Raw genomic sequence first — 27627 nt, 5'->3', positions numbered from 1 at the left:
GGAGCTAGAGAGAGGAGGAAAGAGAGGGAGAAGGAGAGAGGGAGAAGGAGAGAGGGAGAAAGAGAGATAAAAATAGTGGTGATTATGTGTCAAGGAGGACTCTCAAGATATGAGATGGGAAGAAGTGAGTGGATGGGTGGGCAGATGCTCCAAGAGAGCATGAAGGAGCTAGAGATGGGGAGTAAAGGGAGGGGAGGGAGGCAACAAAGGAGAAGGGTGGTAATTGAAGAGAAATAACTTATAACTACCTGTACGTGATTATCCTTCAAAATATCCCACAATTCTGCAGCACTTTCATTTGTTGAGGAATGTTCAGATAATATTTTTAATGCTTCAACTTGAAGATCCAATGATTTATTGTTCTCTGCTTCTAAAGGAGTTTCTTCAAGTTTATCATGTGCCTAAATAAAGGGAAAACATTTTAAAACAACACAAAGCTTAAAATGAAAACATCCTGAGTGTTAATGCATGTTTACCAGATTCTTGCAAAGGCTTGTGTCCTAGTGGTTTTGGTGTTTGGTTCACAAACAAGGGTGTGGGTTCAATTCTTGGATCAGACAGTGTATATTATTCAGCAAGATACCTCATTTCACTTTAGTCTATTTAGTTGTAATGAATACCAACCAAGCTACTAACACAACCTTCTCTCACTCCAGCCATTGCATACAAGACATCAGGAAGCTTCTCAAGAAGCAGACTACAAGCGATATGGCTTGCCATATCTCTTGTCATATCACTACTAAAAAAAATTCAAGATAATTTTTTTGTTAGATGTACCATTCAGAAAAGTCTTACGGGCTGCAGTTTGCATGTAATTGTCCTAGATGTTCTGTTGAATCAACATGAGAGGACCAAGATAATGTCCATGTCTGCTTGCCACAAATATTGAAGCACCTAAAACAATTAGTGCAAGAATGGTACTTGTTACCAAGTCAAACTCTTTCACAAGTGAAGGCTGGTTATATTGCATTCTATTATACTGTACCAGTTCAAACATTCTAACTTATTTTTGCATTTTTTTTATTATTTGTACATGTAAGCATGCAGCTACAATTCAATCAAGTAATATTTTAAAATTCAAATACAAGTAGCCATGTATCTCCCATGTATCAAATACAAGTAGCCATGTATCTCCCATGTATCAAATACAAGTAGCCATGTATCTCCTTGTCATGTAACTCCCTAGGGAGTTACATGACAACCCAACTTATGCTGGTGCCATGTAAAAAGCACCTAATACACTCTGTAAAATGGTTAGTGTTAAGAAAGGCATCCAGCCATAGAAACTATGCCAAAGCAGACGTTGGGGCAAGATGCAGTCCTCCAGCCTATCAGATCCTGTTGAACTGTTCAATCCATGCTTGTATGAAATACAAACATCTAATAAAAATGAGAAGTCCACTTTTATAGATTCAATTATTTTTTACATGCAATTCTCTTATAGACATCACATTTCTGTCAGTGTTGATTAGAATAAAAATGGTGTCAGTTTTAAATTTGATTTGATCACATTAAAGCATGCTCATCAAGATCTTTGGTTTGATCACCTTTAAAACTTACATGGGCATTTCAGCAGTAAAGACTTAAACTACTTGTACAGAAAGGTTACCAGTATGAAATTCCATGTTACTTCCTCACATAACAATAGCGGCAAAGTTTAGTCAATTGTTCTTAGTTGTATAGTTATTTTGAAAACAGTCTTAATAACTCCAAATATCCACAATTCACATTTACCCTTCAACCCTACCCAATATTGACAGTCATCACCTACTCTTCTCTACCTTCCCTCCAACAAATACTTAACCTTCAGACTTGTTCTTTGTTCATTACATTCACATCCCCACTCATACACCATTTCTAACCCTCTCTCACTTTCCCCATAAACTCTTGTAAACTCTAGCCATGCATCCTTGTTATTTTGTCCTCATTCGTTTCTTGCCTCATACCTTGAGGGTTCATCCTATCATGTCACTACTACTACAATTTCTCTTTCCAGCTCCACTCTCCCACCTTCTCTTCTATAATGGGTGTAGCCATGTAGCATCTTTACTACAAGAAACCTGTTCTGACCCCTTCTTTCACATTTTAAGTTGAAGGAAATCAACCTCACAAGTTAAATGGTTACCTCTGAAGAAAAGCAGGCAATACACTCTGTAGAGTGGCTGACATTAGGAAGGGTATCAAGCCATAGAAACCATGCCAAAGCAAATGCTGGAACACAATGCAGTCCTCAGACTGGTCACATTCTCTCAAACCATGCAAGCATGGAACATGGATGTTAAAAAAAAGGATTATAATTATATAAATGTATATTTTAATATTTCACTTTGACAATGATACTAATAGCTTGGTGTTAGAACTCAGTATACATATGCCTCAGAAATAAGCGTTAGTCAAGTACAGAGCATAATAAAGATTAAATAAATGACAAAGAAACAAGAAATTATGTTATGAACTTCATTAGCTTACAGCTGTTTCGGCTATAAGATGCAATGCACCTATAGTTGAATGCTTGGATAACGTAGCTTCATTGGAGCCTCAATAGTGGATAGAATACTACTAAGTAAATGTAGAATTCATCCACCTAAAACGGTTACAACTAAGATTTCTGTGCTTTATGGTAGGTAACAGAAAAATATATAAACTTTATATTGAATTTCATTTAACTATTGACTTTATTACCTTCATTAATTATTTTGATTAGTTTTAATTTCTATAGATTCCCTCGCCCAACAAAACCAGTTTGGATTGCAATGCTTCACATATAAAAAGTATAAGCACTATCAGCAGGTGCAAGGCTCCTGGTCTCCCGGTGAGATATATGAACCAAGTTAACAAACAGGGTTCAATTCCAGATTTACTCCATTTAGTACTTTTCCTCCAGAAATCAGTAATTGAGGAAAATGTCCTGTGTTGGAAATGGAGACAAAGATATTTCAACTATATGATGTTAAGTAGAACATTCATTACAGAACTGAGCCAAAGGAGCCTTTATGCACAGCACCTTGGGTAACTGTCTTCTACTGCACAACACCTTGGGTAAATGTCTTCTACTAAAGCCCCAAGACTACCAATGCCTTGTGAATTTGGTAGATGAAAACTGTTTGGACGCCTGTTGTGTGTGTGCTTGTTGCTGCTATCTCTGCCACTGCTTGACAACTGGTGCTGGTTTGTTTAGATCCCCATAACTTAGCAGTTCAGTGAATGATAGAATAAGTACCAGCCTTAAAAAATAATTAGTGAGGTTGATTTGTTTGACTGGACCTCTCCAAGGTGGTATCCCAAAATAGCCACAGTCTAATGACTGAAGCAAGTAAAAGATAAAAATAAAATATACTTATTTAACAACAAAAAAAAACAAAAGATACATTAGATAATGAAATAGATGTAAATAGTTGAACAGTTCAAAGAATGCTGAAAGAAATTAGGTACAAGTATCTGTTAAATAAATGCCTGTATCTGTAAGTGTGTGTGAAATGTTTGTCTGTCAATCTAAGGAAAATCTTTCTCACACAAATCTTGACATTGAGTGAGAAGGGTAGAGCAAACCAAATGACATTTCTGCAGTGCTTCCTTTTCCAGGTGCTAGGGACAGGCATGTAGGAGATGCGGTCCTTAAACCTACTCAATGCCAGTGCCTCATTGTAGTAGGGGCAGCGGCATTGAAGATATCTTGGCTTGAGGATAGATTCAAGATCCTCTTGCTTACACTTTTCACTAGGTTCTTGAAAACTATAGGGTGGTGGCAGGAGGCTGTGCTAATATAAGACAGTCTCTTGTTTGGCTTGTGATAGGGCCTGTATCTACCAGAATCCAGATCTAAAGTAACATCTAAGAAATCTACTGTGGTGAGATTAGTCTCAATGATGATCTTGAGACCCATTGAGCCTAAGGTGCTAATTAGATCCTTTCTAAGTCTATCTAATGTGTGGCCCTTGGCTCCTCTAGAAGGCTAGAGCATCATCTTTATAGAGGTCGAAGAGGAACAAAGGAAACTTCTTTAAGATGTCCAGTCTGATAAGATCACAGACATCGGCACCGTCATATGCTCCCCTAACTACACCATAGGGGTCAGATTGCTTAACTCAAGTCGAATCCTTGCTGAACAGCACCATTTTCCTGACATGCATGATAACTAACATCACTATAACTAATATTTGTGAAGCCCTTGGCAAAAGAAAGTGCCTTCAACAATAACTCTTTAGAAATAGGTGGATAAAAGTCAACAATGTTTAACTGTGTAAATCTAGCTTTGCCTCTGTCCCAGTTGGCAATAAACCATGAGGTTACCTCATTGATGCTGCATCATAAAGGGAGGCTCGTGTGTCTTATGTCATCATTAATCTTCTCCAGTATATTTTTACTTGCCGGGCCAATCTTCAACTTGGCTGGATTAGAGGCAAAATTTGGCTTGCAATCCTTCAAAGTAATAAAAGCATTTCTCTTGGCCAAGACCTCTACTCTGTCTGCTATACCTAGGTTAAATATCTGTTTAGCCTCACAGTTAATGCTATTGTAAGTGTGTAGCAAAGCGCGTCTATATTTTCGTGTGGTTCAGTCATTTAAAAGCTTATTGTAAGTATGTATCTATCATGTATAAGTTCTTAGTCTTATTCAAGAAGATCATGGACCTGTTAGAGTTTCTTTTTGTGTATCTTCATGGAGTTTGCTTTGAAAAGGGGAAAAGGACTTATGGAATTTTGGTCTGGGTATTATGCCCAGTAGGTCCGCTATGAAGGCCTCGAGTTCTTTGATTCTAGGTGGGAACTTCCCAGACTTGATACCGTATGTCGCCTCGGAAGGTGGTGTGCTTTGATCATAGAAAAACGCCTTCCATCTCATGCACCTTATAAGGTCTATCATTTTCTCCAGTAACATTTTTGTGTAGACCTCATTAGAAGGTATAGGGATATTTTTTTGTAGAATATCCAAAATCAAAACGTTCCCTGCTATCCTTAAGGTAGCAATTGGTAATATGTAGAAGCACAGAGATCGGTACAGTAATCAAACCTAGATAATGTCGCGGACTTCGTAAGACACTCTGTAACCAGATCGCAGATAGTTAATAAAAAATCATATATCAGAAAGAAGCACACTCTAAAGAATAGGGCAGTAATTATTAAAACAAAATTTTATATCTTGGACAAAGAGTTACCCAAGGTTTCACATCCACAAGGGCAAAACCTTGTGGACAGCTCGTCAGACTCTATATAAAAAGACAATTTAAAAATATCTACGTTGCGGACGTGAGGAAACGCTCGGAAAACGAGAAATATGTATTAACAAAACAAAAAAGAAAAAATTAATGAGGACGGGTTATTTCCCCTGAACCAGAGGAAAACAACTCATAGACACCCCCCCCCCCCAAAGATGACAGAGTAGCGAACGGGGAGATCCAATTTTCCAGTTAGTAGCGCTTGAAGTGGACACATTTATATATATATATATATATATATATATATATATGCACAACCAACTGATCTAGACCTGTCTTTTTATTAAGGCATTCGTGTTTTGTCTTCATATGAGTTCCTTGCAGCTTGATTGGAAAAGTTAAGTTGTTAAATCAGTCAACATTTCTACACCCATATCACACAAAATCAAAATAAAATTAGATAGGAAAAGCATTAGTTGACAACATATCTCCGTATACTAAACAATTCTCAAGGGTGACAAAGAAAAATGTTTAGTTGAAGAAAGATAACAGTCAAAATTCAAGTCCAGGGGTGGTGGGATAATATCTACACCAATCACTCTGGCCTGTGTAATATAACTGACTTTCAAGTGATAAGCAATGACAAGGCATATAAAAAGTGTCTTATAGAAAAAGCCGAAGTTAATTGTTTCTTTCTCGTATAATATTTATTGGAATAGCCTATTGTTTAGATCAGACCACCATATGAAGTGAATAATATAATTTCTTTTGTATAGAAATTGTCTACTTAATGATTCAGATTCAAATCTAGTTTACCCACAGGTATTTCAAACAGCTTTACAAAAGAAATTAACCAGTGGGTAACAATTTAGCAGATTAGATTACAATAAGGCTGCTACTAATAATGCTGGAATGATGTACCAGCTGATTTAAATAATTCAAAGAGGAATTCCAGTTTTATGGGTTTGGTTTCAAATTACTGTTACAAACAAATGTAAGCTTCCTTTTTATGAGCAATTCTCAATACCCTACTGTCTTATATGGTTGTAAGAACTATATGGAATATGATGACATGCCATAATATGTGAACTATAAAGTTGGGGGTTAGGGAATTATCTTCATTGTATTAGAATGGTTAAATTGCTCTCTTTATAAAAACAGATTCATATAAATCTACACCAGAGTGAGCAACTGGTATCAAGAACTGAACTACAGGTCATCACACACACACACACACACACACATACACACACACACACACACATACACACACACACACACAAAAGCAGGTAGCACAGATGTGTAGTTATCACTCACATGCAAGAATGATTTGGCAACATTTTTTTATTTGTTTTAGTCATTTGACTGTGGCCATGCTGAAACACCACAATTAGTCGAACAAATCGACCCCAAGACTTATTCTTTGTAAACCCAGTAATTATTCTATTGGTCTTTTTTGCCGAACTGCTAAGTTACAGGGATGTACACGTCAGCATTATCAAGCGAAAATGGGGGGGGGGGGAACAAACACAGACACACAAAGATATACATATTTATGACGGGCTTCTTTCAGTTTCCGTCTACCAAATCTACTCGCAAGGCTTTGGTCAGCCTGAGGCTATAGTAGAAAACACTTGCCCAAGGTGCCAGGCAGTGGGACTGAACCTAGAACCAAAAGGTTGGTAAGCAAGCTACTTGCCACTCCTGTGCTTAAGTACCTAATGTAGCTTTCAACAGATATAAACACCCTCTCAGATCTCTCATCCTTGATCCAATGGAACATCATGGATGTCACAGTTTGAGGGAGAGTAGGCTGCACCAGCAACCGGCTGATACTTGAATAAGACTGAAGCTTGAATAAGACCGAAGCAATGCAAACGAAATGCCTTTCTCCACCCAGGCTTAAAATTAAACTAAGAATCTTATGATTGAGAGCTCAATTTTCTTACCACTTGGCCACCTGAACCCTCATTTTATTTATAGTCAGTCAACCTTATGATCATATGATTGAGAGATCAAAATTCTCTATCTACTAAGCCTTAGAAACCCTCATGTTTATCTACAACCAGCAAGTTCATTAAAACTTGTAAGAAAAATTTGGCAGAAGCTTACAACTTTGTTAAAGAAGAACTGCGTAATGTTCATGTTTCTTCCAAAGACATTAAATAGCAAGAAGGATGTGGAATAAATTCCACCATGAATTGAAACAGTGTAAATTATGATTTTTTGCTCCATGGCATAAAATTAGGAGTATCCTAAATTAAAAGTATACTAAGTATGATAACGCAAAAGAGAGAAAATAGTTACTATAAAATAAAACGTTAACAGAAGTGTTTTAACAGAAATCAAGTTAAAACTGAGTTTTCCAAACAAGGAAAGGGAATATTTTTAATATAATTTCAATTAGATTTTTCACATTGGTACAAGAGATATTTATGTTTGAGAGAGTGAATGATTGAATTGCTCTCTGTCTCTCTCTACATTATATTTACTTATTTTATCAACCCTCAAGAAATGAAAGCTGAAAATTAGAACTTACAAAGTTAAAGAGTGTAATTAAATATAGTAAGATATTTAATTCAAATTCCACTGATTATCCTCTACCACAGCCAGCTTCATCAGAACAGTACAACAGGAACAACAACAATAATAATATATACAGAAAATACATTAGCAGTTGTTAAAAAAAAAACCGTTGCTTTTAGCTATATACGTTTAGAAGAAAATTTAATAAAAGCTATTTGATGAATTGTCAAATTGATGATTATTTTCCTTTCTTTTTTATTTCGAAATATTTAATATTTTGTTAATTTTATAACTTAAAAGCAACTATACCATATTGTATAGCGAACATAACTAGTTTAGGAAAACATTAAACGATAGAAACAATTATTTTAATGATAATGAATTTTATAAGAGAAACTATTTAGTTTCAAAAACTAAGAAAATTATAAAGTATTCCTGTAACTAATACGCTATCATAATTATGGCTCTTAATACATTGTTCGGATCTTCTTTTAAAGAAGCTCACATTTCTAAGTTATCTTTTGGTCTGTGTTGATAAAAAACATCATCAACAAAGGCATGATAAACATTTCAACGAGTTATATTTTGTCAGGGTGATCTTTGAGTTTAGCGTGTCACTTTCACAAATTTAATCAGTTTGGTAACTAGGAAAAGATTTTTTTTTTAGAAGCTGTGCTTGCAGTCAGCTTGTTTGTTACAACATAGTTTTAGATGCAATTAATAATTGCTTCTTTCTTGTTATTGTACATTTTTTCTGTTTATTTTGTTGTTATTGAATTAGTTTGTGCTGTTAGTTAACTTGAACCCTCTAGCTCAATTTGCTCGAAACCAGCGAAATCTTATATAAAACAATTATTATAATGAGCTTATTTTATTCAGTGCTCAAATGCACAACTGATCGGAAAAGGGTAAAAGAAGGGACAGAAAACAACAATACGTCAAGTGAAGAAAGATGATAATGACATCCAATAGTTGTTGTTGTTGTTGGCACTCCGTCGCTTACGACGACGAGGGTTCCAGTTGATCCGATCAACGGAACAGCCTGCTCGTTAAATTAACGTGCAAGTGGCTGAGCACTCCACAGACACGTGTACCCTTAACGTAGTTCCCGGGGAGATTCAGCGTGACACAGTGTGACAAGGCTGACCCTTTGAATTACAGGCACAACAGAATCAGGAAGTAAGAATGAGAGAAAGTTGTGGTGAAAGAGTACAGCAGGGTTCGCCACCAGCCCCTGCAGGAGCCTCGTGGAGCTTTAGGTGTTTTCGCTCAATAAACACTCACAACGCCCGGTTTGGAAATCGAAACCGTGATCCTATGACCGCGAGTCCGCTGCCCTAACCACTGGGCCATTGCGCCTCCACACATCCAATAGTACACGCACAATAAAATACAAGACAGAAAAAGAGGAAAAAGAGCTAAAGAGAGGAAAGGATGCAAAGGTATGTTAGGCGAAGCGTTGGCGTATTTCAGGAAGCATGGAACCTTTTAAGGATGCAGTGTTCTTTTGACAAGCAAAAATTGACGTGGATAGTTTATTCCATGCTGCAACATTTCTGAGCGTTAAACTGTTTCCGAAAGTCATGGGTACTGCGCTATTTTGCGAGTTTTATATGGTTTAACCACGAGTGGTAGAGATATTGAATTTAAAAAAGGTGACCATAGTTGTTGGTGGAAAGACGGTCGATTATCTTGTGGGCTTCGACTTAGTTGCTAGACATCGACAGACAACAACATTTCTAACCAATCTATTTACAATCGCATCCAGCTGTCTTTAAAAAATGCAACAATAAAGTAACAAAACATAATTCAACAACAAAATGAACACACAAATATATAAAATGAATAACAATAATTGCCACAATTGCTATCCTCTTTTATACAAAACAAATTGGTTGTAAGCGTGAGGCTTCAAATATAAATTTTTAAATGTAACAAATTGAAAGTGGCTCGTTGTACAATCGAAAACTGCCTTTGTTTTTAACAATATGAGGAGACAATTGTTTATGCTATCAACTTACAGCAAGCTCTACCAACTAGAAATTGCAGCTAAATCTCTCAAGTTACACCCTACCGTGTGCATTTTATTTTAAGTAAAGAACATATTGCATACAGTAAATCTAAGATAAGCACTATTTGAAAATACTGGGATATTCAGGGTTAGAATGCGTTTGATCATAGGTTTACTCATATATAACTGACCTCGGATTAAACAACAACTTGTATACAGTCGAGCGAGAGCGAAAGAGGAAGCACGATATGCTAGAAATAGTAGCCAAACAACACACGCAACTCAGACAGCTTTCACGTTGTCAGTATACTAGAAACAACTACCAAATCTCCCCAAAACCACAACCTACAATATTAAGTTCCTATCAGATAATATGGTCCCTACATAGAAAAGGACGAGATTATCTCAGATGGAATGCTTTTGATTATAATAATCTTGTTTGGAGCTAAAAGCCATCTACATTCAATAAAGGCGAACTCCAGGTTTTTTTGTTTGTTTGTTTGCTTTTTGTTTTGGCATCTTTGTTGCTTACTGGTTGTTGCTACGGTTTGAAGGATCCCATACTCCATGAACGATAAAATCTGAAGCTTTGTGCTAAAAGGCCAGATTTAGATCTTATGGAGTTAGTGGTGAAGAGCACTTCGGTTCTGGTGGGACCGTCATACACAGCTAATCAAATTTACCTATCAAAAATCATTCGAGTGGAATTGACAAGTTTATATACGAGAAAGGATAAAAGCCAAAAGGCTTACCCGTTTTTATAAACGGGTCTAAATGCCCATAACTGTTTCATGGAAATTATACGCAAATACATATATTAGGTTAAAAAAATTTTTTTTAAACTGAGAAGTTAGTGGCAGGATTATCAAAAGCTTAGGTTAATACATAACAAATTAAAAAGAAACATGTTAGATACTAATAAAAATCAAATTTGCCACAAGCAAAAGGATTGACGCAAGAGCCCAGAGGGTAATTGGTCCTTTTGCACACACTTCTACAAATTCGATTCAATATAGTACAGAATCATCTAGCCTACATTTCTAAGATCGTTAACGTAATAATGACCACATACTAGCATGTAGCGAACAACTGGTACTTTACTAGAAGGAAATGGACAAATGCCCCCACGAAATACCAATCATTCAGTGATACCCGACTTTGCTATAGCCAACTTTCTCAAACTGAGTGGACTATTAAAATACTCTGTCGGTTGATGCTATTCCAGATAGGCATAGTCTGGGCCAATACTGGATGAAATCTAAGTTTAAATGTATATTTTGATATAATGAAAAAAGTGTGACCTTATAAGTATATAGGTTCATTGTATAGTCATAACAAAATCCGTACATCATAGAGTTGTGACTAATACCACATTAATCATAAAAAGTAAGATATATGGAGGAATGTATTAAGATTATATATATATATATATATATATATATATATATATAACATTTTGATCGGAAGTTTTGTTGTTCAAATGTATTTTCAAACAACTGCACTAAAACAATCACTGGTATGGTTCTTTTTATTTTATCACAAACTTGACTCAAGATAATGATTTCTACTTTTGGATACAAGGCCAGCATTTTTGAAGGATGGAACTAAGTCAATACCATCTCGACTGGTACCCTATTTTATTGACTCTACCACGGAGGGATGAACGACAAAGTTGAACTCGATGGGATTTGAACTTGGATCGTAATGAGCAGAAGAAATACTGCAAAGCATTTTTACCCTGAGGCTTTAACGATTCGACCAATGCACCACCTTAAGTCGACCCAAGATATTTCGGCGAAAGTAAATACGTACACACGGTGTTTACGGTTAGGGGATAGGGTTACTGTTACGGTGAAAACGGGTGGTGTACGTATTCTTTACCTCCGCCGATATTTCATGCACTGTTGAAAGACACTAGCCACTCGATCACACACATGCACATGTATTGTTTATATTGCATGTATATTTGTTAACTATTTCAGCTTATTTTAACTGTATCGATAATGCAGTCGCAACAATGTTATTTATATTAACATTTGTTGAGTACTTTTGGTGTGAATAGTAATACTTCGCTAAGATTAATTGTGGTTTATTGTGCGGCACTATGTCCCGTTATCAATGTGTATGTGATCGTGAGTGATTTGATGGATATTGTCTTTCAACGACCAGATTATACGAGTCTTGTTCCTTCGGATAAGGTGTGCATGTGTTCTTGTACTAGAATATTATCATGGTCCGGTTTTGCTTGTGATAAAATAACTACCAGTAATGATTCACACAAACACACACGGATACAAATGTGTGAGAGTGTGTGATATACTAGGTGAGTGAATGATAGGATTTCCTCGAAATCTTTGGAAATATGAATTAATGCAACATAAAAAAAAAGAGCTAAGTGAAAGGATGAAAGACGAACTGATGAAATAATGCAATATAATTTACAGTAACAATGTGTGGGTAGTTAGACAATTATATATAATAGAGACGTTGAGAAATATGCGGAAATAATAATTAATTGCAAAAATAGAAAAAGTGGATAGTATATACGCCTAGTATTTCAGACGAGTATTTTTTTTTCTTCTTTCATTTTAAAGATTTTTTTATGAAATAGGATGAAATTGGAATGTCTTTTTTTAATATCTGTACAAAACCTGGAAGCCACAGAAAAAAAAAAGGGAGTGAAAAAAATTAACTTACCAATACTAAATTTTGTATCTTCTCATCAAGCAGAAAATTTTTCAAAAACTCTATATCCCTTTCATCTGCCCCTGCTGACTCTTCCAAACCGTCCAAGTTATTAACAACTTGCTTAAAGGCCGCTAAATAATCAAAAGAATGAAGAAAAAAAACGAGATGGTTCCAGTTATACAGGTAATGATCTCTTACGGCTTCTAATAATCTTCTCCATTTACAGTCAATAAACAAAAATACGGAGGTAAATTTGTAAACGAAAGTTGCTGTGAGGAAGTTTCAAAGTTAGATATAAAATATAAATGAGTGGAAAATATACCAGGTGCAAAAATTAAGAAAATTTACCAGGTGCAAAAATTAAGAAAATTTACGTCTTGGTAATGAAAACAGTCGGGCGACTTCTTTCCCCTTCCAACACTGAAATCTAAAGCTTGCGGTTAGAAAATCTCCAGAAAAATGGCAAGATGCCCAATACTTGGGTGGATATACCCAACTATTTGTATGTAGGTGGAACTATGAACGAAATAAACAGTTTTTCGCGTCTGTTTGGGTTTATTTGTGAACATATTCTTACATTTTTTTAAAACGATTATTTTTTAACGTTTTTTTTACTTCTTTTGTTTTCGAAAGAGGTGCATAAACATTTTCTTAAATTTGCATACACTAATGGTAAAATGAACGGAATGTATTGTTTGTAAAAAGGAGAGTATAAAAAAAAAAAACGATATGACGTCAATGTTTGCAGTTGCATTCATTAATTGACATGCGAGGTACTAACCGCAAATTTTACTCCTTACAAGTAGTCACAATTTATGTCATGGAAGTGAAAGTTAAAGCATGTCCCAGAACATCCAGGAAAACTTAGCAACAACTAAGAAAACAATCCCTTGACAGTGACCAGGAAAAAGAAAAACGAATAAAGAGGAGCGAGAGAAAAAGAAACAGAAGCTTGTTCAGACCAGCATGGATAAATTATAGCTTTGAAGTTGTCTAGTCATTGTAACTTCGTTACGTGACAATCACTAATTATATAGGATGGGTTGGGAACAACAACAAATGAATGGAGAAAACTGTCAGCGAGGGAGATAGAGAAAAGGAACAATGAGAGAAAGAGAGAGAGCGGGGGGTCCTTATTGATTAATAACCTTTCATGCTACAAATAGAGTAAACTGGATGTTATACAGTAAGGAACAATGACAGAAAAAATTTTTTTTAGCCCGTTATTTCTTAATTTCTTGGTGGTTAAGAAACTGCACATATTTTGGGTTCAGTCCTGCAGCGCAGCACATGGGTAAATGTCCTTTATTATAGCCTCGGACCGACTAATGCCTTGTGAGCGGATTTGATAGACAAACTATAAGAGCCTGTCTTGTTTATATCTGCTCCAACACCACTTGATAAGTGGTGTTGATATGTCCCGTAACTTAGCAATTCGGTAAAAGCGAACGGATAGAATAAGTAACAAACTTAAAAACCAGAACTGGGGTTCTTTTGTTCTACTAAACTATTCAAGGCAGGGCCCCTGCACGACCGCAGTTCTAAGAATGAATAAAACTAGTAATAGATAAAGATATACACTTTACGAATAAAGTTTGTTGAACACTGGTTTCATCTGAGTTTCCATCATGGCAAAGTATGTATGTTCGATGTATTCAATGGTGTTGTATGGGGCTTGGTATGAGGCATAACATTCTATAATAAATGTGTTTGTGGAAGCCCTAGTTATTTGCATTTAAAATGTGTGCATCATTGAGATTCTGTGTGAGCAAAAAATTTGACCACTGAATACAAAAAAATGTATAACATTTTTTAAAATACATTCAGACTTTATTGACAGTCTGAGCATCCCCCCTCTCACTACAAACCCAGACAAACGATGAAAAGTTAGCCTGCGAACGTGTGTGGGATACCTAAAATTCTTCCGACGTAACTAACATATCTCAAAAATTTATCTTCGAGTAAAAGGGATGCGAGGGAAAGGAGATGGGAAGAGGGAGAGACGTATAGCTTTAATACGTCTGGAGTATTTTCTCTAGCTTCCACTAAGTTTTCATTTGCACAATCATTTACTTCTCTTTAGCAGTTGTGTCGGTTAACCAACCACCCACGCTAGGGTTAGTGGAAGCCGCTTTATTACTGTCGGACACCTGGAGAACTAAATAGTGTCTAAATTAAGCATGAAATGTATGACATATTCGTTCGAAGTTGATTCACTGTAACTGTTTCGAGTAATGCGAGAAACTCAGAGTAGTGACGATGAATTATCAGCTTCAAATGAATGAATAAGTTCCAACTGCATGTATTAGATACTCTTTACTCTGTTCATCCAAATTAAGGCGTTGCTTTAGCATGGCCTAAGCCATAACAGACAGAGTTCAAATACTGTAAATAAAAAGTCAGTAGACTTTTTGGATAGGACAAGCCGGATCGGAAATGTTTTCATGTCTTGCGAGCCAAAGCGATGAAAGATGAAGCCACGACCGTTATTAAAGTCATAGAAACTGCTTTTAATAGGCTTTGAAGGATTCACAACACATTTAAAGATGTATCAATCAGTCATACAAAACATGGATTGCAGCGAAGAGTTAAAGCAAGTAAGCATGCATACATACATATATACGTACGTACTTATATTAGGATGAATAGGAGTGGTTGTAGCTTAGTGGCTTCGAAATAAATATAATGGACAGTTTACCTGTATTTCTAAACAGACATTTTTGTTACTTCCTCTTCTTTTTTTAAAAAAAATCAATGATGAGTCATGTGAAATATATTGCTTTCGCGTGTGAGGCATTGTTCATCGCTATTGTTCCATTCATTATGGAAGGTGAAAACGTTTACTGCTTTAAAAAATTTCTCACCAGGAAAAACTAAGATTTTTTTTTTTTTGGTAACCAGGTGAGATAATCTCACATTTTAAAAATTTATTTTAATGTAAAATAATAAATTCATTGGAAGCCACTACAAAAATGAGGCTTGTCTGATTTTCAATACTGTCTGTTACTTGTTAACTAAAGATAAAGAGTTTTTGAATGCAATGTCATGTATTCATTTAATTAAACAGTCGCGTCATGATAGACTTGTATTAGCTATTTAAAATATACACACATTATTATGTTGGTTTTATCCTTTTTAAAAGAGATATGTATCAAACATATATTTTGAACCTGGTTTACTGATAATGAGGTCAATTTAGTTATGTAAATCGGAAGACAGTTACATAATGGCATAACTAAATAATATGGGCGTGGAAGCGTGTGTACATGAGAATGTACATGGAAGTGTGTGTACATGAGAATGTACATGGAAGTGCGTGTACATAAAGTAATCTCTGAGTCCGGAAGAAAAGAAAAGAAAAAGATTCTGCAGTTCTGTGAAATAGGGTGTCTTAAAATTCATACTTGACTGGTACTTTATTTTATCGGTCCGGAAAGGATGAAAGGTAATGGAAACAAGGTGAAATTTGAACTCAGAACATAAACCGGAACAAATATCGGAAGGCATTTTTTTTTTTTCAGATTTACTTCTGTAGCAGTGACTAGAACCCTTAGCAGCTAGATAACCGGTTAGACATCACGAGCTAACCAACACAATTTTATGCCATCGGTCTCTTAACCAACCAACCAGCGTGAAACTGTGGCGTGACGTGGGTTTTCTATGATGTTCTTGTCCCCTTTATTAGGAAAAAACAAACAAACAAACCCTTTTAGCGCTTTTTTATTGCAGAGTCTAGAAGGCAGCTGAGCGACATGTGCCCCCATTCTTGCCACGCCTACGGTTCCAGACATTTGCGCAGACATCTGCAAGTTCTCGGACAGACCGAATTTAATATTCACATAATGTCTCATAAGTAACTTTTATGGACGTGATTCGGTTTTTCTCTCTTGTCACATTTATGTTGTTCATTGTAAATAGCTAATTCTTAATATCTTTATATATGCTAATATATGTTTCAGTTAAACGTTCGCATGTGCTTCTGTTATTATTCACGCGGCCAACGAAATAGGTTTTCATTTACCAGTTCTAGATTGCACCAACCAATTCCAGCATTGCGACATTGGTGACACCTGACGTTCATCTCCACCATTGCGACATTGGCGACTCTCGACCCAAGAAAAGGTCAGTAAACAACGAAATTGGACATTTGGTGATAAGCAAAAGTTGGATCTTTTCCCTTTGAACGGCACATCGAGAAATTAATTTTTTGTAACTAAACACTTTCAAACTTCGGACACTGGTAGAATGTGTCATACAAAAAATCCTTTAATCTTAGTATTGTTGAGAAAAGTTTATATTTTTTAAAGTTATTTCGTGTTAAACTTGTCGTATTTCGGTAATTTCAACCAATCAATGACGTGTATTCAGCTGAATAAAATTACTGCCGTTGTTTGTCAACAACTATCGGCGGTGTATATCTAGTTTGTCACTGTTATTTATGACATCCGGATTTTAGGGTTAGGGTTGAAATTACCGAAATACGACAACTTTAAAACGAAATAACTTCGAAAACACACAATTTTCACAAAAACGCCAAGAGTAAATGATGTTTTATGTGACACATTCTACCAGTATACGAATTTTGAAAGTGTTTAGTTACAAAAAATTATTTTTTAAATGTGCCGGCCAAAGGGAAAAGATCCCAAATGTTGCAACAATAGACCGTCTCATTTATGTCATGAAAAATCAACTCATTACCACTACCACAACAAAGAGGAAAGCTAAAAGAGGACAGACACCGCTGCTCATTACTTTTACCATCACAACCCCCACCTGTTGTAGCGAAGACATTATAAGGCTGTTAGCATGGCTATTGGCTTAGGCGTATCTTTCATCTGCTCAAAATTACAGTCAAAGCCAACTCTTAACACCGAGGAAAGTCTTCTCTCGAATGGATGATTCCGGAGCGAATTTTATCCAAAATTTTCCGAGTTTGCTGTAACGGCCGATATTTAATCTTTTCCTATCCTTTCATTTGCGTGATTCCAACTAATTTGTTTTAAAAATGGCAACTTCACATGGTGTTATGGATATTCTCTCTTCGAATATTTCTTATGCAGGTACTTTTCCTCCTCCCTTCGTTTCTTCCATTTCCTCTGAACTGGCGACCGAAGACAAAATTCAGCCTCTGACAGACATGTGCAGTAACACTTGCCTCATTATCTTGCGCGATCGACTTCTCTTGGCTAGAGGACTTCAGAAGTCAGTCATTGCATTGGTTTTTTTTTTTAAGTTAGCTGCTCAAACGCGGGAAAACAGCAGCTTCTTTGTCAATAACGCACTTACGCCATTCCTAGAAAGGAAGACCCTTCACCGTGCATGAAACTTTCAACCATAACCTACACATTATAATCCAACACAGATGAAAACTACCCAAGAGACAGCAAACACCTTGATTATATTTCAGGTTACTCTCTAGTTTAAGACTACAATGTGTAGTAAACGTTTACTACACATTGTTTTGCAACTGTTACACTATTTTTTTCTTCTCATTTTTGTGACCGGGTCTTATACTAGAGATTAACCATATTTCAGTTTACTTGTAGATATGCGACATAAAAGGCGCCGAAAAATTTCTGCAACAGATACACTATCGCTTTTTCATATCAATACTTTGTATTCTGGTTACATTCAGACTAATGTTTTTGACACACACAAAGCTTTTTTACTTTTTTATAGTTAAGAAGAAAAAAAAACCTACAAAACTTTGCATCTTCTATGAACTAATTGTTCAGCATTTATTCATCGTATGTTTTCTCTTTTTGTACTCATGTTGGCCTATCATCATCATCATCATCATCATCATCATCGTTTAACGTCCGCTTTCCATGCTAGCATGGGTTGAACGATTTGACTGAGGACTGGTGAAACCAGATGGCTACACCAGGCTCCAATCTGATCTGGCAGAGTTTCTACAGCCGGATGCCCTTCCTAACGCCAACCACTCCGAGAGTGTAGTGGGTGCTTTTACGTGTCACCCGCACGAAGGCCAGTTAGGTGGTACTGGCAACGGCCACGCTCAAAATGGTGCATTTTACGTGCCACCCGCACAAGAGCATATATGCGTATAAATTGCCTACTTACAGAATCCAAACTCCTTTGAAGTGCAATACCAGGCCCCTGGAACTGACACTTGCCCTCTGTATGCATATTCTGGATTCGAAACCCTAACCGCTAGATAACCAGTCAGACACTATATCATCGGCCTAAATTCACAGCACGAAGCTGTGACGATTTTTTTTCCTTTTTAGAATGTTCTTGTCCCCTATAAAAAAAATTTAAAAAAACGCTATTGGTGCTTTTTGATCGTATCATGTTGAAGGCGACTGAGTGATATGCGACTCCATTCAGGCCAGCTGGCGGTTCAAGAACGACAGACCGAACTGGACATTCACACATTGTCTCATAAGAAACTTCTATAGACGCGGTGCGATTTTTCTCTCTCACGGTTAGCAAACATTTGTGTTCATTCATGTCTGGCAATAAGTTTTTCAGTTAAATGTTCGCAAGTGTGCTTCAGTTATTATTTACGCGGCCAACGAAATATATCTTCATTTACTAGCTCCACATAACACCAACCAAAGCCACCATTTCGGCACTTATCATTTTGAAAATAACGAATGCCATTTTAATAAATTAGTTATATATATTCTCACTCTAATGGCCGATTAATTTTAAGGTAAAGGAGGTTGTCTGTAAAATACAGGTGCAGATTCTCCACGTCAAAATAAGTTCGGGAACGGCTGTTTCAAGTCATCGATAAATTTAATACCCATTTTGACAGATGTGCAAGTTGTTTCCAAAGGTTATAACTTCCAAAATTATTTTAAAAAGCTAAATATAAAAATTACTGAGGTTTTAATTTTCTAAGTAGATAAGATGTTGGACAACCAAATAAGTTTGTATGCACCAGAGGCAAATAACGATCTCTTAATAAAATAGTTTATTCTGTGTCAGTACTGCTAACGATCGGGGAAAGGTAAATCTGGAAACGTTACTTGTTATTGTCTAATACCTTATAAAGGACGTTTTGCTCATCAGATTTATGCTACACAATATCATAGAAACTTCATGGACACCTGATTTGAGAAGACATTGTTATCAATCCGGTTTCAAGGACGAGCCGACATGTTTACTAGACAATTAAGCAAAATATTTATTATCTGCTATGAACAGCTAAAAATCCTCTCCCACTAACTTTAATGGAGTGGAAGGCGGGAGAGACCATTACTTCATGCTTTCCAAATTCGCATTTCAAGTTGCCAGTCTTTGTCCTTAAATGTAAACTTTAAACTGTCAAATCCTAGTGGGATAAAAGAAATTGTAATAATCAACCTGTCAGTCAGTAGTGACAATATGATCAGATGAGTTAGCATTAACAAGGTATGGTGGCACACAGCTTAATCACGTCAAAGTCTGATGTTTTCTCCAAAACGTAGATAGACCTGTATGGTGTACGGGTGGGGGAATTTCGTCAACTCTTATTTGCTGCTGCTGCTGCTACTACAGGCACAAGGCCTGAAATTTTGTGGAAGGAGATTTAGCCGATCTAATCGACCTCAGAATCCAACTGGTGTCGATAAAATAATATATATATATATATATATATATATATATATATATACATACCCAAGCCTATTCTCCATTTTTTTTAGGAGGGGGTAACCACAACAAGACACACACCAGGAATTCAATTCATTTCCCAGCTCAAAGCGGATAGCCCTGTTCTATGCTCGGGTCAAGGCATAGAACGCAACCCCCAATATCAGAAGCGGGGCCCGGCAGCATATGTTGGTTTACCCCTGCTGCATCATGCTGGTTCCGTGCCCCTTTGAGCAACATCAAATTCACTCATCCGTCCACAAACACTTTCCAAGCCTTCCTGTCGTTTAGAAATTCTCTTGCCTCTCTCATTCCAACACCTAACCACCAAAGCTTTCCTCATTCCATCCATCCATCCATCCACACAAATCAAGGTCTGCCTCAGGTTCTGCTGCCTACCACTTCTGCCTTCATCACACTCCTTACCATCCGCTCCTCATCCATCCTCTCCTTGTGGCCAAACCATCTCAACATTCGTCTATCCATTTTGGTTGTTAGATTTTCTCTCATTCCTGCTCTCCTTCGCACCTCCTCATTCCTCACCTGTCCATCCGTGTCACACCAACCATAGCCCTCAGACATCTCAAACACATCTAGTCGCCTCCTTTCCGCCTCTCCCATTCCCCACGTCTCTGCACCGTATAACATTGTCGGCACAATCACGCTCTCATACATACCTCTCTTCGCTTTCATACTCAACATTTTATCTCTCAGCATACCTGGGTATGACTAAACTACATCCGGTAGTGGGGCCCTGGTTTCAGGGTTTGAGGAGTGTGGAACCACCTATTAGCCACTATTGCTCTCAAGTCTACTCTGACCCAGAGTGGTAGCACTTGTAAGGGTCCCAGCTATGGATTAACTAACAGCCCCCTACGACTGAGGTGGGGGTAGAATGCAGTTGCCGTATTCCCTGCGTGGCGTAAGAGGCGACTAAAAGGGGCGGGAGCGAAGGGACTGGAAATCCACTCCTATAATTTCATATTCCTAAAAAGACAATAAAATAAAGCACTAGTCAAATATTAAAGACAATTTAATCGACTAACTCCAACAGCCACGAATCTGAAGCCCCAATGTTAGGAACGATTGCTGACAGAATGGTTAGTGCGTCAGACACAATGCTTAGCAGCGGCATTTCTCATGGTTCGTTACGTTCTGAGTTCAAATCGCGCAAAGGTCAACTTTGCATTTCATCGTTTCTGGATTGATAAAATAAAGTACCAGACAAGCACTGGCATCAATGTAATTAATTTGCTCCCTCGCGTGAAGGGGGCTTTAACGACAGTCAATTGGCTGCCATATTTCATAGACATTCTAGGGTCACCTCCCCTACGCCTTTTTACGATAATTAGTATTTTAGAAAATGATCTCATCTCTAAAAACCTAATTTCACTAAGCTGACATTCTTTAAATCACAACAGCAACTACCTTAACACCCACTTCACCATGTATTATAAAGTGAAGTCAATTATAACCGAGAAATCTAAATTTTCATACAGAAGGTGCCTCGGCGATTATATAAAACTGCATTTGAGAGATACAGAGGCAATAAAAATCTAGAAAAAAAAGTGATCTATTTTTCAGGCTTGGCTGTATGATTAAGGAGTTTGAATTGTAACCACAAGGTTTCGTGTTCAATCCAATTGCACATTACTTTGTGTAAACACTTTCTACTACAACCTCAGGACAATACCTAGTGAGTGAATTTGGGAAATGGAAACAAATTGGAACCCTAGCACTGATGTGCATGTGTGTAACCACTTGGTACCCGGTATTAGATTGTTTACGCTCCAGCGTCTTTATCGATCAGTAATAAGAGACGGACAAAACAATGACCAGATTTAAAAATAAGCACGGGGGGGGGGGGGGGTTGATCGACTAAATCCTTCAAGACAGTGCCCCAGCTTGGCACAAACAGAAGGTAAAAGTAAAAGGATAAAAGAATACTTACAGAAGCCAGTTTCAACACTAGCGGCCGGCATGGTCAACAAACTGATTTCCTAAAATAAAACAAATCAAAATACAGAATTACGAAAAGCGACAGAATTTCAATGTAAGCTTCAATAATATTTTCACACACATAAGGCGGCAAAATTGTTTGCACGCTGGGTAAAATGCTCAGCGGCATTTCGTCCGTCTTTACGTTTGGAGTTCAAATTCCACAGAGGTTGACTTTACCTTTCATCCTTTCGAGGTTGATAAAATAAATACCATTTAAATACTGGGGTTGATGTAATCGACTTAGCCCTTCCCCAAAGTTGCTGGCCTTGAGCCGAAATTTGAAACCAATATTATCGCGCGCACGCACAAAGTCGATACTGAAGATTGATAGCGTTTTAGTGAACACATTTTGAGTTGTGTATACTGATTAATTTCCATAGTAATTCATTTAGCTTAATTACTCAGAGATGAAATTTGCACGGAAAAAACAGAAAGATCCGTCCGTGATTCACGCGTAATGCTAACGCATCTCGAAAGGCAAATTAACTGCGGTATTTGTTCAGAGGTAATATCTTATGGACGTGCCTGACTCTCCGCTTGCGACGGCGAGTGCTTGCAGTTAATCCGATCCATCGAACAACATGCTCATGAAAGTGGTTGAGCATTTCACAGACACGTAGTTCTCGGGGAGATTCAACATGATACAGAATGTGATAAGGCTGGCCGTTTGAATTACAGGTAGAGCTCATTTCTATCAACTGAGTGTAAATTAACGTGAAATAAAGATTTTTGCTCAAGTACACAATGCGCCGCCGACAGTCGCACTTCCAACCGAACATCCAAGCCACTAAGCCACGCGCCTCCATTCTATAGACGTACTGTTTATAATCAAATATATCATTAACAGAAGAAAATCGTCCAAAACGGTCGTGAGAATAGTAGATGCGCATTTCTTCCTCTCTGAGTTTTATCAGTAGCATAAGCATCAAAAATCTAAGAAGAAATAATTACGAGTTTAGTAAAATGTCTAAAATTACTGTTTTTATTGATGGAGCTGAGACTATATAAAACCGCCCCAGAGAAACAGCTATCTCCCCTAAGTGCCGAAACGATTTCTTTTTTTACTTGTAATATGCAAAGGAGAATGCAATACCCAGTCTTCGCAGGATATCCTAAACTTGTAAGACTGACGCCATTACTGTTCCTCGTGAACATTTGTAAGTCAACACCATAGGAAAATATTCTAGAGAGTTGACGTTTTGGTAAGGAAGGAGTGGCTGTCGAGAGTAACACGAGTCCTGATGGGGGAAAACACAGCATGGGTGATGGGAGGAGGAAGGGAGATGAGTATCTAAGCGAATCTGAAATGAGCTCAGCAAGCTCTGAGAAGCAGAGTCTATTATAATAGTGATAAGAAAAAGCTAACCATTCACTAGATGCAGCTAAGAGTATATTTTCATCACACTATTTTAATTATAGTAACACTAACAATAATCTATTCGTCGTATCTACTGTTAAATCAGGCTGCAAGCACCAGTCTACGGTTGTTGTGGTGTAACGCCGAGTTAGCTCTTATCAAGAAGGTCTGTGATCATAGGAAATTCCAACCGTGACTAATCTTCCTTTTTCTCTATGTGCAGGGAACTCGGACCACATTACCCAACATATTCTATTTTTAAACATGGTAGGTTGAGATTTGAGGGAAATTGGTTGCTATTTCTAGCGTGTCGAATGACCAATAATCCATGGAATATAAACAAAAATAGGAGTAAGAAGCTGATTTGGTTTATGACTGGCAACCATTTTTCTAGCAGCGACGCCTAAGATATTCAACTTATCGGTATATTCTAAGAAACGAATAATCTGAGAAAGTGGCGGGGGGGGGGGGGGAGACAAAGAGACAGAAACATAGAGATGAAAAGAGATTAAGAATTTCTTTAGCTTGTCCGTTATAATTATAATTTCAGAGATGATCTCTCACTATTTAATGTTCTCCATAGATACATTCTCTCTCAACGATAAACCTCTATGATTTAACAGTATAACAGACCCTCTTCTAGATCTAGTCATCGTCTTGATAATATCTATAGACAACCTACAATAAATGCGTTGTAATAAGGTAACATGAGCTCTAGAGAAAAGGCAAGGAAAATACGGAAAAATCACAAAATCTGGAATATTCACAGCATTTAATAGCATATTATGCAGATGACGATTTTAAGAAACAATGTTATAATTTGTTAATGAAATATTTTCTTATAGTTTTTGTTCTAATACGTATGAAGACAATATAAGGACAATAATGCCATAGTAATGTCCTATCAAACGTATTTTAGGGAACGACAACACATGGTAATAAATATTTGGTAAAGCCCTTAAATTTTGTTCAATATTTAAGCAGTGTAAGAGGATCAGGAGGTAAATTTTCGATGAGGGGTCTGTCGAGCTACTAGTAAAATAAATTTTAATTGAAGATTAGTTTTTTTATATAGTTATGTTTAAGGTGAATCGCAGATTTGAGCGCCCTCAAAGAAAATGCATTTCAGAAAATCATCGAAACAACCAAGCCTTTATGTCGGACAATGTATATCGGGATGTGTGGGATAGAGAAATAGATGGTTTGTACATTTCATTTTTCTCATTTGTTCTTTTGAAAATATTAATGCTTTGACCGTTATGTTAAGCCAGTAGAGATGGAGGGATCAAAATAATTAGGTCAAGTCACGAGAGTTAAATTGTTTATGACCATTCTATCTTTTATTCACTTATAAATACATTATGCGAGGTTTCTTTCCTAGACACCGCGAGTATGATTTGAGAGAGATCTGATCGGTATTTCTAACAGGTCAAACGATTGTTTAAACATTCCTTCGTTGGAAATGAAATGTAGGCTGGGAAGCTTCAAAAGGATTGATTACCACGAGGAGTCAAAAATGTTGGTGAAAATGAGAGTTCCTTAGTCTATTATAATTCTATCTATAACTTGACGTACTTATCGATCCGGGGTGATGAAAAGAATAAGTTGTCCGAGGTGGGGTTTGAATTAAGAATGTAAAAGAGCGTAACTAAATATGGCAGATATTTTGTCCGACACTCTTAACAATTCTGCCAGTACATGCCAGAAGTTTGATAACTTCAAAAAAAGTAGCTACTTTTATAGGAGAGTTTAAAAGAAATGGAGTTTGCAGAGATCACATTTTAGTCTACATAAAGATCAGGTTTGAAAAATGAAATTTTAAAATTTCAATATCAATGAATCAAGCAGTGAGCAATAACAGTGTAGGAATCAATAAATACTGAATCAATAACATTGTTGATATTTAACATATTGTCGATAGTTAACATTGTTTACGCGAACTTTTAACTTTATAATAGAAAAAAAAAACCTCAATTGAAATGTGTCCGTGGATTATGAAAATATTAACGGAAACTAGTATTTAAAGAAAAACAAAACTGCATTGTTTGAAATTTATTTTTAAGCTAATGAATATTATTACTATTAATAAGTAAATTTTACGATAAAGAGACGAAATCTAAATTTAAAAAAATGTAAAACCTACTGTTTGCCTGGCTAATTCTGGTGTTTGGATGAAAAAAAGAACTCAAGTTTCTTCAATTTATCAGAGCTGAATAACAAAAATCCATGAAGAAAATGTCGGTCCTATAAACACAGACAAAAACTAAATTTAAAAGGTCATATTTAGATTTGTTTAGGATATTGTTTGTATACTTTTACCCTCTTATTCCCTCTCAGATAAGTGGTATAATAGCAGGGTAATAGTTATTTTGTGACAGAGAGGCGTAGGAGAGAGGAAAAGGAAGGAGAGAGATAGGAGTGTGAGTGAAGGGCGGAAGGAGAGAGAGGAGTGTGAGTGACGGGCAGACAGAGACGGTGGCAATAAAAAGGGAGAACGAGAAGGGGAGAGGAAAATAAATTATATACTCTTTTCATAAGCACGTTATTGGATACAAGTCTACTTGGAAAGAATAAATCACAATTTGTTTAGTTTAATGTAAGCTAGAGATAAAAGGTTAGCATTATAGACCAGACTTCAGAATAGCACTTAGACTAGTCAAAGACATTTTAACATTATATAACTGGAACATCTCTCATAAACTGACATTTGAAAATTTCAGAATGCTATTATTATCAGCTCTAGGTGAAGCTTGTTTCGTCAACGTATCAGCTCTAATACATTAACAAAAAGAAAAAAAGTTAACTAAAATATACAAGTGTTAAAGAGACTTGTTTAACATTAAGCATCTGGTGCCTTAGTATAATGTTATGAAAGTGTGTATAACAAAAATCTTAAATTAGTATACATTTTGTTCTTTCCTGTAAAATCTTTCTCGTTAAAGAGTTGCAAGTTAAATCTAATGAGCTTCGAGATGTTCAACAAAGACAAGATCGTTTTATAATGTTATATAACACTGGTGAGATGCAGAGCAAAATGTATCTTTACGACATAGGAAATATATAATTTTAAAATTACCCAAGAGTTGAGATCTGGTATCGTTAAAAAAAATCAAAACCGACACAATCGACAACCATTTTATCTCAGCTAGTCCTGGCCAATTCAACATCATTCCAACATCCACCAAATGATTTACCTGTATTTATTTACTAATGTTTCTTTGATCACTATCTTTACGCTCAAATTAGGTAAAAGTAAAGAATTTTAGGTTATAACCACACAGCCATGACTCTGTCGTTAAAACGAGCTTACTTTGCAACTACGTTGTTTTGGGTTCAACCCCACGGCGCAGCACCTAGGACAAATGTCTTCTACTATAGTCTCGGGTTGACCAATGCTTTGAAAGGGAATTTGGTAGACAGAAAGTGTGTGTATGCATGCGTGCGTGTGTGTATATGTATGTGTGTGTCTACCACTCCACCATTTGACAACAGGTATTCTTTTTTTTTTTTTACATCCTTGTAACGTAACGGTTCGGCAAAAGTGACCTTTAGAATAAGTACCAGACTAAAAACGAAAATTATATACTGGGCGAGGGACGATATGTTAGCCTCAACCATTGAAGGCGATGTTCCAGTATGACTGCAGTTCAATGACTGAAACAAATAGAAGATAAACTGCCCAGTTGACGCTATGGAGTTAGTCAGGGCCAGAACAACACCTGGCTGAAACATATCTCAGGACGAACTAACGAGAGTCGCACGTCCCGTCAGGAACAAAAGTCAAATTACTCTTCAAATGATATCTTGCTTTGTTAGTGGGGGGGGGGGGGGAAGCAAGTATATATTGGATAATGTAGTCCCAAATACAGCATAACTGAAAAGGCAAGATGGTCGCGGTTGGAAAGCATATTGTCTATCGATCTGCTTGATCACATACTCATAAAGTAGGATATTGTTGCAATTACCTTTTACTCGTTTGATAAAGTAGGATATTGTTGCAATTACCTTTAACTCGTTGCGCACGCACGTACACACACACAGAGATACACGGCGAACCTCCACACAGTTTCCGTGGAGCAAATTCACTCACAAGACATTGGCCGGAACATCGTTGAAAACACTTTCCCCGAGATGCCGTGCAGTGAGACTGAACTCGAAACCCGTGTGTGAAAAGCCAAGCATGCACTTATGCTGAGTTATAAAAATTTTTATTACAAAGGATATTCTTAAAAACAACCCCTCACAACCCACCCTATCTCACAGTTTACCAATGATATTTTGATACTT

At 36.8% G+C, this 27627-nt stretch overlaps 1 protein-coding gene across 14 annotated transcripts in view; it reads right to left on the bottom strand.

Moving 5' to 3' along the window:
* The window catches only part of LOC106878551 (protein PALS2), a 97597-nt gene that overhangs the window by 33002 nt on the left and 36968 nt on the right, over positions 1 to 27627 (bottom strand). For 9 of the 14 annotated variants that reach the window (XR_008267034.2, XR_001410513.3, XM_089346894.1 and 6 more), the window contains exons 2-4: positions 21934 to 21982; positions 12390 to 12511; positions 249 to 401 (exon numbers count right to left, since the gene is read on the bottom strand). Coding sequence is in view for 12 of the 14 variants with exons in the window: in XM_089346894.1 (XP_089203020.1) it covers positions 249 to 401; positions 12390 to 12511; positions 21934 to 21964 (306 nt within the window). In the remaining 2 variants the exon portion in view is untranslated. Of the gene's footprint in view, positions 1 to 248; positions 402 to 12389; positions 12512 to 21933; positions 21983 to 25483; positions 25585 to 27627 lie in introns of all 14 variants that reach the window. The other 5 variants (XM_089346881.1, XM_089346899.1, XM_089346879.1 and 2 more) reach the window with 1 other exon arrangement.

Source organism: Octopus bimaculoides, chromosome 2 (assembly GCF_046866305.1).
Source record: "Octopus bimaculoides isolate indiv1 chromosome 2, ASM4686630v1, whole genome shotgun sequence".
Lineage (NCBI taxonomy): Eukaryota > Metazoa > Mollusca > Cephalopoda > Octopoda > Octopodidae > Octopus > Octopus bimaculoides.
Note: the sequence above shows the minus strand (reverse complement) of the source record. Positions and strands in the feature narration are given on the sequence as shown.